Source organism: Mytilus edulis, chromosome 9, assembly GCF_963676685.1.
Source record: "Mytilus edulis chromosome 9, xbMytEdul2.2, whole genome shotgun sequence".
NCBI classification, from domain to species: domain Eukaryota; kingdom Metazoa; phylum Mollusca; class Bivalvia; order Mytilida; family Mytilidae; genus Mytilus; species Mytilus edulis.
Genome location: NC_092352.1, coordinates 30,348,494 through 30,362,525, shown reverse-complemented (window position 1 = coordinate 30,362,525; position 14,032 = coordinate 30,348,494). Strand labels below are relative to the sequence as shown.

Here is a 14,032-nt window from a genome sequence, read left to right as displayed (position 1 = left end):
GATTCATCACTCAACAACTTCCTGTTTACCGAACACTTGCATATTTTTACACTATTAAAATTATCCACTTGCGGCGGGGGTATCATCAGTGAGCAGTAGCTCACAGTTTCACTTGTTGGTCATCAGTTTTGTCAAACTTATACCATTTATAGTTGACATTTTTCACTGTTCTGTGTCAATGGGTAGGTTGGCTCTATTGATAAGCCTTGCTAACAATTTGACTATGTATTTTTATCTTTTAGAAATGATGAAATTGTTATGCCATCAGAGCACACTGGATTGGTTAAAGAAAATTATATGTGGAAGGTTTGTTTTTACAAAATACAAAATCTTTACTATCAAATTCAAAAAGAATAGAAATAAATATTTTGACTTTTTAGGATCACTTTAAAATTTTACTCTTTCATATAACTGTGCATGAATTACAACAAAAAATGTCTTTTTTATGACAACTGTTTACAAACTTTTAATTTTGTCATTCCTAGTACTTTGGAAAGAAATTGACTATTTTTTATCCATAGGTATTATTACGGAGAGGAGGAACAAAAGATGGCACATTTATACATGCCCCACCTGGTTCCTTTGACCATGAACTATTCAACTTGACCTGGGGGTCAACAGTTGCTGCTTTGTCCTTTGTATTTGACAAGAGTAGTGAAGAAGCCATTATACAGAAGTCTATAACTGGATTCAGGTAAATAGTGATAGTCTTGTTAGACTTAAATTTGTATTTTCTGGTATCTTCTTTAATTAAATGTTGTTTTTTATGTACAGTCGAACCTCGTTGTGTCGAAGTCGAAGGGACCGGACCAAAGTATTCGACTCATCCGAGGTTCGACTCATCCGAGGTCTAGTGTGTCGTCATAAATTTTGAATGCATGAAATACGGTATGAGATTTGTGTAAACTAGATACAATGAACAGTGTGCTTTTTCCATTCAATCTCCATTTTTGGTCCTTCGTAATAATTAAAAACACAAGTACAGATACAAATCATGCACAAATAAAATCAATAGTCTACACAAATATTTACAAAGGTCAGTCGCTATAATTATGAAATCACGCGCAGCACGAAATAAGTTCTGAACGGTCTCTGATGAGGTCGTCTGCTTTACATTAAATTATCATGAATTTATTATAATTGTCCTAATCCTTTTATCAATTTTGATTAATGAGTTTTAAATCTAATGATTCATTTAATCACGGCTTGGGTCATTTAAATTCGTTTCGTTTTTATCTCAGGTGAAAAATGTTCAACACACTAACATTCCACTGAACGATCAACAAAGGTTTTAATTAGCGGCCACCATAAACATGTCATTTTAACTGTTATACAAACAAGTATGTTTACTCAGCTTTAATCTCTTTTGAAAATGATTAGTTGACATAAGAAATACATTCGACTTAAATTTTTATCATCATGATCATTAGGTCTGAATCTTTCGAAAATTCTTACTTTCGAAGTTCGAGACATCGGGGTCAATTTACATTAATTTTACTTTGACGGGACTATAAAATTTACTCGACTTAACCGAGTATTCGAATCAACCGAGTTCGACTCATCAGAGGTAATTATGCATTGATCAAACTGGAATTTTACCGGGACCGCGAAATTACTTCGACTCATCCGAATTTTCGACACAACGAGGTTCGACTGTATTTCAAAGTATATGTTTTTAATAAGACCTTTCTTTAATACTTTAAAATATTACCTGGTAATCATAGGTCTTGAAGCAATAAATCAAACGTCTTTTATGATGTAGAATGATCTCTACACTAAAACAAGGTGTAAAATACAGTTCTTTGATTTTATTTTTGACTGGTAATTTTGAATAAAGAATTATATCTCAAGATGCGTTACTTAACTACCTTAAGTGATAAAATTGTGCTGTTCTAATGGACGTAAATTTGTTTTCAGGAAATGTGCCATGATTGCAGCATACTATGGAATGAGTGATGTTTTTGATAATCTTGTTATTTCCTTGTGTAAATTTACAACCCTACTTAGTGCTCATGAGGTAAGAAAAAAGAAACATGCAGGCAAAAAGATTCCTTATTATCATTCACTCGAAACAATAAAAATACTGTTTCATAGCATGATTAAAACCAAACATCTTTCTCTGTGACAGAATAAGTGTAGATTCAAGAATTATCATTTTAACTTTTGACTTATTGCTTTAAATAACAATTGATAGTTGCTTTACATCCATTGGCAAATACTACATGCATATTAAAGATGATAACATAATTTTATTGGAGCTGGTAGAATAAAATTTTACTTCAAGCGACATTTTAAGGACAATAAAAACAAATTTTGTGGCCATAGAAAAACACCTTATTAATGTTCTGATTAAAATTAAACAAATGATTTTGTATTGCAGAATCCTGAGAGTATATCTGTGTCGTTTGGAGGTAATATGAAAGCAAAACTAGCAGCACAGACTGTGTTTCAACTGACTCACAGACATGGGGATATACTGAGAGAAGGATGGAAAAATATCTTGGACTGTATGATACAACTGTTTAGAGCCAAATTGTTACCTAAATCATTAATTGAGGTACATGGAAATACAAAATGTATAAAGTATTTTTAAATACACATTTTCCAGGTTTTGGCAGAAAAATAACATAGAAAGTTGATGTTCTACTATAATCCAGTGGCGGGACTCTTTCAAAAACTCTTCCAACCACAACTTTTTTCTTTCAAATTCGGATTAATTTGGAAGATGTCTTCAATGAGTATACATCACCCACCAATAATTAATTTTTAGTGCCTCCATACCACCCTGTAAAATCAAAAGTCTTTATTGTTTTGTTTGGATTTTCTCTAAATGATAATATTTGGTTTTTCAGGTTGAGGATTTCATAGACACATCAGGGAAAATATCAATAATCAGAGAGGATAACACAACAGCACAAAGGTATTGAACATTTCGAAACTGATGAATTATAGTTGTCTGAATATATAAATGTATCAGTTTATTACCAGGTTATGAACTACTAAGCGTGTTACCTGATAAGACGAATTAAAAAAGTTCATTTAAGATTGTTCACCAAAAAAATCTATGCGTTTTAAAATTCAATGATTCATTTGCGACAGAAAACCTACAAGTAAAACCTAAAGACTAATACTGTATTATTATTGCAGTTATTTACTGTATATGATCTGCTTGTATAAAACTATGCTGTCTTGTTCTACACATGGTTCAGATAGTCTTTGACTTTGTACAGTTTAATTAGTTGTATATATGCCATTTGCCCTGTAAAGAAAATTGCATAAAGTAAAAGACATTATAGAAAAATTGCAGTCAAGATTACCACTTATTGAAAAAGAAGTTAAAGATCACATTTAATTTGGAAAGCAGGGTCAAGACGTGCTCACATCTACACAAAACTAGCTTTGGGAGCTTGGTCATAAAACTTTAATCAGTACTTGGAAGTACAAGATCATGAAGATGTGTGCTCGAAATACAAAATCCAATATTTTGATTGATTGATCACAAGTCTGAGTTAGATAATTGTGCTTGAAAGTTTGTTGACCACACGACAAGGTAACCACAGCTATTGGCTGTATTCTGCCACTGTAGAAAACAGAAAAAAGTGTAATTAAAAAATATAAAGAATGGAATTAATATAAGTAGCTAAAAAAACAGATGCAAGTTTGAACAACAACAGTAGTTGTAATTGATTTTAATGATTCAATACAAGTCTAAAAAATAATCAAGAAAACCAACAAAGTTCAAGTATAGAAGTTTTGAATAAAACCTTTATTAGAAAATAAGATTTTCATCCATAAGCAAATTTAATGTAGTATTAGGAAATTAATCCAATAAATCTATTTATAGATCAGAGAGTGGAGTATTGAGTAGTTTTTACTCCTACTTCTCCATGTCAGAAACAGCTAGCACTAAAGGTCCTACACCAGAAGAGCAGGAGGCCACAAGATTTGCCCAAGAATGCATAGAAGAGTGTAACCTGGAAAACCTCATCACTGATAGCAGATTTTTGCGTGAAGAATCACTACAGGAACTTGTCAAGGTAATTCTATAAAAATGATATGTTAAATTCATGGAGTCGATATACAAATATCTTTCTTTTGCCTATCTAAGAAACTTTTGCTTTGAATACATAACAATTTCAGCTTACATTTTTGAAGATTCATGGTGAACAGTTATAAAAGATCGTAAATAGTAAAAATGATTTTAGTACCGTATCTATGAATTTAGTGAATTAGAGGAATTTGGTCTAGAAAGATCAAGGATCCATTTTTAATTTGATACAACTCCACTCTAAATTTTGAAACATTGTCTTGTTTCCAGGCATTGATAGTACAATCACAAGGTCCAGAGGCCCATGTTTCTTCAGAAACTGCTTTTGATGAAGATGCTGCTGTATTCTTCCTAGAGTTTCTAATTAAGGTTGTTTTACAAAACAGGTATGTTTGATTTCAATCTCAAAAATATAGATTGTTTTGCATGTTTTAAAGACCCTTAGATAACAAAATGTGAATCAATTCAAAAAAGGAAACCCAACAGTCTGATTTAAACTACAGCATATAAAAAATAAAAATGACAGACAGCAAACAATGACAACCATAGATTTACGCACCTCTTTCTTAGGACAAACATTTTAATTGCAGCAGGTTAAAATATGTTCCTGGAAGAGTAATGTACCAACACATATCCAAATCAGACTTCCAAAATGAGACTTGAACCATCAGATTGGTGCTAAAGACAAAAAAAATAATTAAGGAAATAAAAAACAAATTGTGCAATGAACAGATGAAACAATGAAAAAAAATTATATAAGACCTCATAAACAACTATATATGTTATATAAAAAGAACATATTTCATACATAATAATGAATACTTTCTGTATATTTTAGAGATAGAGTAAATTTAGTGTGGCAAGGAGTAAGAGACCATATTTATAATCTAGTAGTTAATGCCAGTGAACATACATTCTTAGTGGAAAGAGCTGTGGTAGGGTTATTACGATTAGCCATAAGACTATTGCGACGAGAAGAAGTGGCACCACAGGTTCTAACGTCATTACGGATTACATTAATGATGAAACCATCTGTGATTCATTGTATAACTAGACATATAGCTTTTGGATTACATGATTTGTTACGGACTAATGCAGCAAATATACACACTGGACAAGACTGGTTTACTTTGTTCACATTGTTAGAGGTTGTTGGGGCAGGGGCTAACCCTCCCCCTATTTTACAAGTGTGTACAGGTGTGGAAATGTCTGAAGCAATATCTGATGCAGGTGAGATCATTATAGTAATACAAATTTTTGTATTTTAACTAGTTTTGTAAAAAGGATAAGGGTATGTTAAACTTTTGTTATAGCATTTGTTTGCAAATTTTTCAAAATGTATGAAACAGTTATAACATGAAGTGATTCACTAGAAACCTCTTTATAGCTGTTTGAATCCTTCATCTCACCACAGCTTAAAAGTTTCTATCATTTATACTGTTTAGATTTGTTAAAGGATTCTCTGTAGACCAAAAGTTTAACCTGGTTTGGAAAATTGCTGAATTTTCCATTTTCGTTCTTGAACATACTTTGCCTCAATAAAATGTAATGAAACTTATATACAATGCAACCTTCAGGAATTTGGGTGCTGTCGTTTTCCTTATTTAGTATGAAAGAAAACAAAGTGTCAAAATGTTTGAATAAGTTTATTGACAGCATATTTACAAGCAGGTCATTTATGTTTTATGGATACATTCTTCCTTGATTTTATTTCAGATAAAATAATGCATCAAAATAAAAATGTTTACACAATAATTGTTATTTTTAGGAGCACAGAGTGACAGTGAAGTGACAAGTGTTAGTACGTCAGATGGTTATGATAGAGGATATAATTCTGATGGAGATTTGTATGAATCCCAATCAAAGGCTCATAGGTGTCCTTCACCTCTAGAAGTCAGACCTGTACCAGAAAATGGCAGCTGGTTACTTGTAAGTTTAACAAGTACCTAGTAAATGTGTAGGGAAAACAAACGCAAATTTGCATGAATGAATTAATAATAATTTATTTGCTATACAAAGTACAATTGAAAGTAATAAAAAAGATATTTTAAATCAATAGAAATAGAAAGTTACTTGAATTTTAAATTGCATTTGATAGTTGACAAATCCAGGAAGGGAGACAATTTTAGTCGGAAAATCTTATGGATACATTTCTTATGGCACTCATTTGAATAATTGTTGTTAAAAAATTGATACAAATTATATTTACTGATTGTACTATTTTTCAATTGGGAAATAGACCTCTATATGAATACTCACCTTAAACTGTTGGAAAATATAAAAAAGAAAAGGATGTGGTGTGATTGTCAGAGACGAAAGAAAGTCTGTTAAAAATAGTCATTAATTTTATTTGTTATCTTAAAAATTAATTTATATCATTTCAAATGGTTACTGAAAGTCAATTAACAGACGAAAATTATTCATGTTCCATATACTTTTCCAGGTAAATAGAGAGAACATTTCCACTACTAAAGAAGAGCAACCAAGAAAAACTAGCTTAACAACAAATCAATATACAATAGAATTAAATGAAGAACTGTATTACTGTGATAGTAAATCGTTATTGAAATCATCAGAAACATTATCATTTCTGGTACGAGATGCTGCTCACATTACACCATTAAACTTTGAAAGTTGTGTACATGCAATAAGATCATTTGTGGAAACTAGCCTGAATGGGGGTAAGTGTAAATATTTATTATTTCAATAGCAAGGTATTCAAATGTTGCTACACACAAGTTTGTTTTTTATCATGCATCTTTTAAGTTGAAGTTGTTGGCCATTTTGCTATTACAACCATGATCAAAATATTGTCACTGACCATCAGCTTTTTCAATCAACTAAGGAAAAGTTAATTCAAAAGTTCATGATTCTTTTAAAAAAAAACTTCAGATTTCTAAATATTCTGTAATGTGTTGGGAATCAACTTAACTCATTTTCTCTTGTAGGTCGGCAGAGAATCATATTACCTGAAAAGAAGCCAAAAATGACAAAAAATCAGCATAAAAAATCAAAACATAAAATGAAAAAGTCCAATTCTTCACCAAGTCGTTTACATCAGAATATAAATGTATCTGATGAAGAAGGGGAGGTAGAAGGAACTGCAGCAGGAATACATTCTTTATCTATACAGCTATTAGATTTAATGCACACACTCCACACAAGAGCAGCTTCTATATATAAATCATGGGCAGATGAAGATAAAGTTTACCAAGATCCAAATGATTCAATAGATGCTGGAACTAATGCATTATGGGTGAAATGTTGGTGCCCATTACTGCAAGGTCAGTTGGAAAGAACATTAAATAATTGATTGAAAATGATAAAGTGTAGACATACTTTATGTCTGTCTAATAGATAAGTGCATGGATAATACTAATCTCTTACTTAAATTAGATATGATTCAGTATAAATATAGATTTAATATATTACGTCTTAAGATTACTTGGTCATATTTTGTTCTTTAAATGTTATAATTGACTCATAACATATCAATACTGGGGCAGTAGATAAGATTTTATATATTGTTGACTATAAAATACAGGTCTGGTTTGATTTTGATGGTTTCAATATTTTACTGTTTGAACTTATTTACCTTTATGATTCTTGCCTTTAAAGTATTTGTTTTTAAAATATTTAGATATCGTTGTATCTGTTATCAATAGATCAAATTATTCTAGTTCTTGTCATAACATTGACAATGAGATAATATAAAAGTAATAGGATGTGGTATTCTTGCCAGTGAGACCAAATGACCAAGAGGAATCATAAATGTAGGTCTCCATATGACCTTCATAAAACCATGAGTGTACGGTCCATTACTTGTTTGTTTGAGAATTTTCTAGAGCATAATCATTATATTTTAATATATATACAGGAATTGCCAGATTATGTTGTGATGTGAGACGACAAGTGAGGAGTCAAGCACTGACTTACCTACAGAGGGCATTGCTGGTTCATGACCTTCAGACATTATCTGCTGCTGAATGGGAATCATGCTTTAACAAAGTAATAACTTCATTAAACAAAAAGAAAAAAAAAGTTATAAGTTTAGGATTGTTCTTTGTTTGATTTAACAATAACGTTGATGTATTATTCATGTTTTCCTGCAAATAGATTTGAGTAGATGAATTCTTTGGTAAAATGTAACTATCCCTAAATAATAATGATTTCTTATTGTTTACTGTAAACCAACTCATTTTTGCTATTAAATCTTTCTTGACACATTTATATTCAAAATGATAAAGCATTAGATTTATTTGAAATTAAACTCATAAAGATAGATGGAAGAATTTTCCATGTTTTATTTACATGATTTTTATATTTTAGGTGCTGTTTCCATTATTAACCAAATTACTTGAAAATATTAATATACAGGACCCCACTGGTATGGAAGAAACAAGAATGAGGGCTTCTGCCCTGCTCACTAAAGTAAGGATTTCAATAAGACATAGTGTTGTGCATTAAGAAGATATTAATTTAAGCACTCTTCTCAAATTTTGTTTGTTTGTTATATATATATTTACTTAATTGTTCTGGTTTATAAAATTCAAAATCAGGGGGAGATATTTTAAATGCAAGAATCATTCAGTGTATTAACATTTTTCATACAGTACCTGACACCATTGCTGTCATTGAATACACTATGTATTTACAGGTTTTCTCACAATAACTTAAGCCATTGGTGTCACTGCGTACATTTACATGTTGTGTTTTTACAGGTTTTCCTACAGCACCTGACGCCATTGTTGTCACTGAGTACATTTACATGTTGTGTATTTACAGGTTTTCCTACAGCACCTGACGCCATTGTTGTCATTGAGTACATTTACAGCTTTGTGGTTGACTATATTAGAATTTATGGACAAATACATGCATGCTGACAATAGTGATTTACTGGTAGGTGTTAAATATATGCATATAATCAGGTCTCCCTTAAAAGACAAGTTCAAGAGATTATGTGATGAAATAGTTTATGAAAACAAATTTATTACCGGAAGACTATTCAATTCTGTCAGTAAGTAAAATACAACTATCAGAATGCATTGAAAAATTAAGATAAAGCAAAAAATGTACAGAAATTATTCAAATTACTTGATATTCATATCACTTCTGTTATTTCTTTCCCTTTTAAAATATTTCTGAGTGTAGATCTTGAACTGTCATAGATAAAACTGATTTCATATATCTTATCTTTATTTTTTAAATGAAATTGCAGTTACTTATATTTGTAAATGTTCAAATGTACATTGATTATAACATAATTAATTTACAGGCTGAAGCTATCCCTGAGTCCTTGAAGAATATGTTATTAGTGATGGATACAGCAGGTATCTTCCAGACGTCTCATGGTGCTGAATCAAAGTTATGGAAGCTCAGCTGGGACAGAATTGATACATTTCTACCTAATCTAAGAAATGATGTTTTTAAGCCTACAGTTAGAGGTAAAAGCACAGGGCTATGTATTAAAATAAATTGTTAAGTATTAAAAACTATATGAATACAGTTCCATGGAAAATAAATATCTGCAACATTTTTCATCCAGAAAATGCATAGATGGCTAAAAACAGTGTTTTATAAAAATTAATAACCAGCTGTTGCAACCAGAAAAAACATAATCTGGTTCATGAAAGTTTTGAAAATTAAAAGAAAGGATAATTCTACTGTCACAATAAAAAAAACCATTTGAGTTATATAGTAGGGTCATTTTCATAACTGATGAAGAGAATATTTTTTTTCACCTTTACTTATAAAGAATAAATGAAATATGCAATGTTGACAGCAAATTCTTATATATTTGATTGCTTTTTACAGAAGTAAAACCCACTCCTACCTTAGTACCCCCAACACCAGAGATTACACAGAATACCCCTTCAGTACCTCAGCCTCCTGAAATGCATTCTCCACATGAAATGGAGGAAGAGGAAGAGGAACATTTAGAAGGTGTTACAGTCGTCAAAGATGTCAATGGTAATATTCGTATACAATTAGTCTGATTTCCCACTGGTTCTTTTTTACAATGGTTGTTGTGATTAGATTTTAATATAACAACTGCATTTCTATTTCTCAAATTCATAAAATACTTCATGATTGTTAAAAAAATAATTTATTTCTTTGATTGACAGTTTTGCTAAATTTAAAATGTTCTCATTGGATAATATTTTGGCAGATAATTGGTGTTTATTATAGTAAAAATTTAAAAAAAACTAAAACAGCAGTCATGAATACTATTTTTTTTATGCAGTGTAAGTAATTTGAAAATAACCCTTGTTTCAGTTTTGTGTGAAATGTTGTATTGAAAGATTCAGTTTGTTTTAATGTTTGAATGTTGTTCTGTATCTTAATTTAGACTTATTGACTTGATTATTAACTTTATTTGGGAATATTATCTTAATTATTGAATAAGTTTCATTAATTACCTACCAAGGTCACAATTTATGACTTTCTGGGGGGAAATGGCATTATCTGTAGTCTACATGCACAATAAAAAACATACCAAGTTAAAGAAGGATTTCTATCACAAATTTATATTTTTGATTTTCAGAGTACCTTGGAAATTATTCTAGTCACCCAAAGGTCCATTCCCCTACTCATCCACAATCCCCGCCCTCTTATCTGTTACAAACCCATCCCTCTCACATTTTGACAATGGAATCTGATTCTGGAATTCAAATGGGGAACAATTGCGTACCTTTACTACTGAACCCAGATGTGATAGATACTTCGGCAGTTCCATATATCTCATCGCCACAAGTAAGTTTAAGCATGATAATGTATGTGTGGTAAAGGCATGTCCCCCAAGGATCAGAGGGTTTCTTTTGTCTTCGGTCAGAAAGATTGATAGAATCTTTCTGCATCAGCATTGCTTTCTATATAATAATTAAATCATGGTGCACATAATTATTTGTACTCTTAAAGTTCACCATTAAGTGTTTCAACAATTCTTTAAAAACATATATACATATTTCTTCACATTTTACAACATTATTTCTGTAATTTGATATATCAAAAAAAGTTTTTCAACTTCCTTGATATTTTTTTCCTACTGTAAAGTATCATATATGATTATGGTTTCATTACATAAATATATTGATCGTTTCATACTTTTTCCATAAATCAATTCTTTATTATATGTTAATAATGTACAGATAAATATGCATTATTTTTATTTACATTTTCATTTCATTTCATATATCATCAGCAGCTAGTGTGCATTAAACTTGGACATGTTAATTTTTAAGCTTCTTTTGTATTTTGGCTTTTAAATGTTCTGTGTTTTAAAATAGAAATTTGACGGATAGAGCTCTCTTTATGTATTCAGTGCTTTTTGAAAGAAAACAAAACATATATATATAAGCCAACTGTCACTTGTGAACATAAATAAAACAGTAAATATTTTTTTTTTTTAAATTTCAACTCAGTCTAGCCCATTTTCAAATTCTAAAACTCTACAAAGAGTGCTGGTTTATCACATGATATTTGCAAACAATCTTTTTTTTCTCTGGAAACAAATTGATTTTCATTGTGATACTGAAAAATATTTGATGCCTTTAAAATGCTTAAATGACAAACTCGAAAGTGTTGTATGTAACATAAAGATTTAAATGAATGCATAACATTTCATTGTTACAATACAAACAATAAAAAGCTGTTAAATAAGGTGATTACACAGATTCACTGCAATGTTAAGTAGAAATTAGAAATAATGACAGTATCTAAACAGATCATTTCATATTAGAAAGTGAAACTATGATAAGATTAGAATTGATTTAAAGCAAGGATGATTTTCTTCAGATATTTAATTTATTTAAGTTATTTGTGTTCTTCAAGATTTTTTTCTTCTTCAAAATTTGCAGAACTTATAAAGAGCTGCTAGAAAATGGCACTTTTGAAAGGTGGTGGTGTTGTTTACAGATAAATTTTAAGTTTTCAATTGACATTATGTCAAAGCATAATCATCCTTTGTGTAATAAAAAAAAAATTATGCATATAATAAGGGTAGTATTGACTTCAATTATTGAAGATCTATAGAATTGAAGATCGGTCAACTTATTGCATGTTGTAAAAATGCCTAGAACTACTTTCAGATTGGATTACCTGTTTGGATTCAAGGTCGCTTCCCTGTAGCTAAAATATTGAAAAGTAGAGGAGAAGTAATTCTTTTTTATCTGTGATGGCTCCTTTGTGTCTTAATATGCATTATTATAAAAACCCATGCTTCTGGAATGAAGGGATTGAAAATAACAAATGTATTGTTGATACTTTGTCCCACTTCTTTGTTATCTATAATTACAATGGAGTTGGGTAAACTAAAAGTCAATTTATTAATTGTAGTTTATGAAGGAAATTGTGGTACTGTAGCTACTAAACAGAATAGATTAACTTATAATTGAAATGTATATTATGTGGACTTTATTTGAACATATAAAAGAAACAGTGAAAGGATGTGTTTTATAAATACATTCCACAATATATCATTTTCCAAATGCCAACTATGTTTCCAATTTAAGGATTTATGGTTATTGGATACAACTCATAGGAACTTGAACCTTCACTTTTCTCCTAGAAATATTCTCAGCATAGAAAATAAATAAAACAGAAGTTGTCTCCCATTTAAAAAAATCATTAATTTTGAAATTTGAAAATGGACTATAATGTAAAAAAAATCTGAAACTGTGGGGTCTACAGTTTTCTGTTTTCTCTATGTACTTTGTTTGCTTATGAATAAGAATAAAAAGAGATGAAGGCCTTAGGGTATAAGTCAGTGAATTTTAAAAGCCTAATGATAAAACTTATTCTTTTGGTCCAACTATTTAAATTGTTCAATATTCAACCTTAGTTTTTCCACTAAGGTCGTGGTGATTCCCCATGGTCACCTTTTTGTGGTTTTTGTTGTAATGACAGTGATAATATTTTTGTTGCTTGGTAAAGGATTGTGTTAATCAGAAGACTTCCCCCATTCAATATGAATTTAGTTGATTACCTCATAACATATTTACAGTTATTGATCCAGAAGTATCATATCCAAGAAATCTTAACTATAAAGCTGACTCTAAAATAAGTGTTATTTTTAGGTTATTATGAAGTTATTACTGAGACTTGACTGTAAGAGCTGTTTTCAACCTATTGCAGTTTACACAAAATTCTGACCAAATTACAAACTGTTCAACTGGTAAAATAAAATACCAACAGTGCTGTAGAAAACCACAGTCAAGTCATCTACAGTAATGATTATCAGTACAATGTGCCTAAAATTTGATTCTTTTTATGCTTCACACCAGGAATTCAGTACAAATGAATTTTTGTCCATATATAGTATGCTGGAAAAAGTAACTTCCTTTCTTATATATTTGGTTACAGGTTTTGCATAAACTATGATATTGTTTACGAATATTTTGTTGCTTTTTTTGGTTTTAAAGGTATTTGAATTTTTGGTCTTCTACTTTTGACATTTGTATATTTTCATTATACAGAATAGTTGAAACAATCAAACACTTTACACATAACTTTTGTTTTTCAAGTAGGTGTAAGGAATCTCCTGAATGTATGGACTGTATCCCTTCTTTTCCATTTAAGATGCTGAAATTACATCTATACTTATCCAATGTTGATTTAGAAGTTTATTGTTTTCTGTCCCATGATATTGTCCTTTTAATGATGTCTGCATCTTGAGTGAATAAAAGCTTTACTTGTAAATTAACACAAATGAAAATAACAGTATTAGAAATCTAAATGCTAATGTTGAATACACATTTATTCCATGCATATCATGCATTTTGACCAGTGACACCATAAGCCAATGTGAATTATTAATGCCTTTACCAAAGGTTGATGTGGAATTATATTTTAACTGCACACATATTGTCTGTGCTTTCCATTCATTTTGTTGCTTGTATCCATAATCAAATTTGAGAGTAGAAAGTTTTATCAAAAATGTAAAAACATTAGAAATCAAATATTTTACTGGAAATATGTTTATCACAT

The 14,032-nt window shown here is 30.3% G+C and overlaps 1 protein-coding gene across 5 annotated transcripts in view; it reads left to right on the top strand.

Annotated features, from left to right (window-relative positions):
* LOC139488074 (Golgi-specific brefeldin A-resistance guanine nucleotide exchange factor 1-like) overlaps positions 1 to 14,032 on the top strand; it is a 59,671-nt gene that overhangs the window by 42,136 nt on the left and 3,503 nt on the right. For 2 of the 5 annotated variants that reach the window (XM_071273415.1, XM_071273416.1), the window contains exons 21-38: positions 243 to 306; positions 522 to 694; positions 1,918 to 2,017; positions 2,381 to 2,557; positions 2,853 to 2,920; positions 3,845 to 4,037; positions 4,319 to 4,434; positions 4,887 to 5,278; positions 5,817 to 5,977; positions 6,492 to 6,729; positions 6,997 to 7,332; positions 7,926 to 8,056; positions 8,378 to 8,479; positions 8,834 to 8,947; positions 9,324 to 9,492; positions 9,863 to 10,018; positions 10,593 to 10,801; positions 12,136 to 12,201. In XM_071273415.1, the coding sequence (XP_071129516.1) occupies positions 243 to 306; positions 522 to 694; positions 1,918 to 2,017; positions 2,381 to 2,557; positions 2,853 to 2,920; positions 3,845 to 4,037; positions 4,319 to 4,434; positions 4,887 to 5,278; positions 5,817 to 5,977; positions 6,492 to 6,729; positions 6,997 to 7,332; positions 7,926 to 8,056; positions 8,378 to 8,479; positions 8,834 to 8,947; positions 9,324 to 9,492; positions 9,863 to 10,018; positions 10,593 to 10,801; positions 12,136 to 12,201 (2,965 nt within the window). The remainder of the gene's footprint in view (positions 1 to 242; positions 307 to 521; positions 695 to 1,917; positions 2,018 to 2,380; positions 2,558 to 2,852; positions 2,921 to 3,844; positions 4,038 to 4,318; positions 4,435 to 4,886; positions 5,279 to 5,816; positions 5,978 to 6,491; positions 6,730 to 6,996; positions 7,333 to 7,925; positions 8,057 to 8,377; positions 8,480 to 8,833; positions 8,948 to 9,323; positions 9,493 to 9,862; positions 10,019 to 10,592; positions 10,802 to 12,135; positions 12,202 to 14,032) is intronic. The other 3 variants (XM_071273418.1, XM_071273419.1, XM_071273420.1) reach the window with 2 other exon arrangements.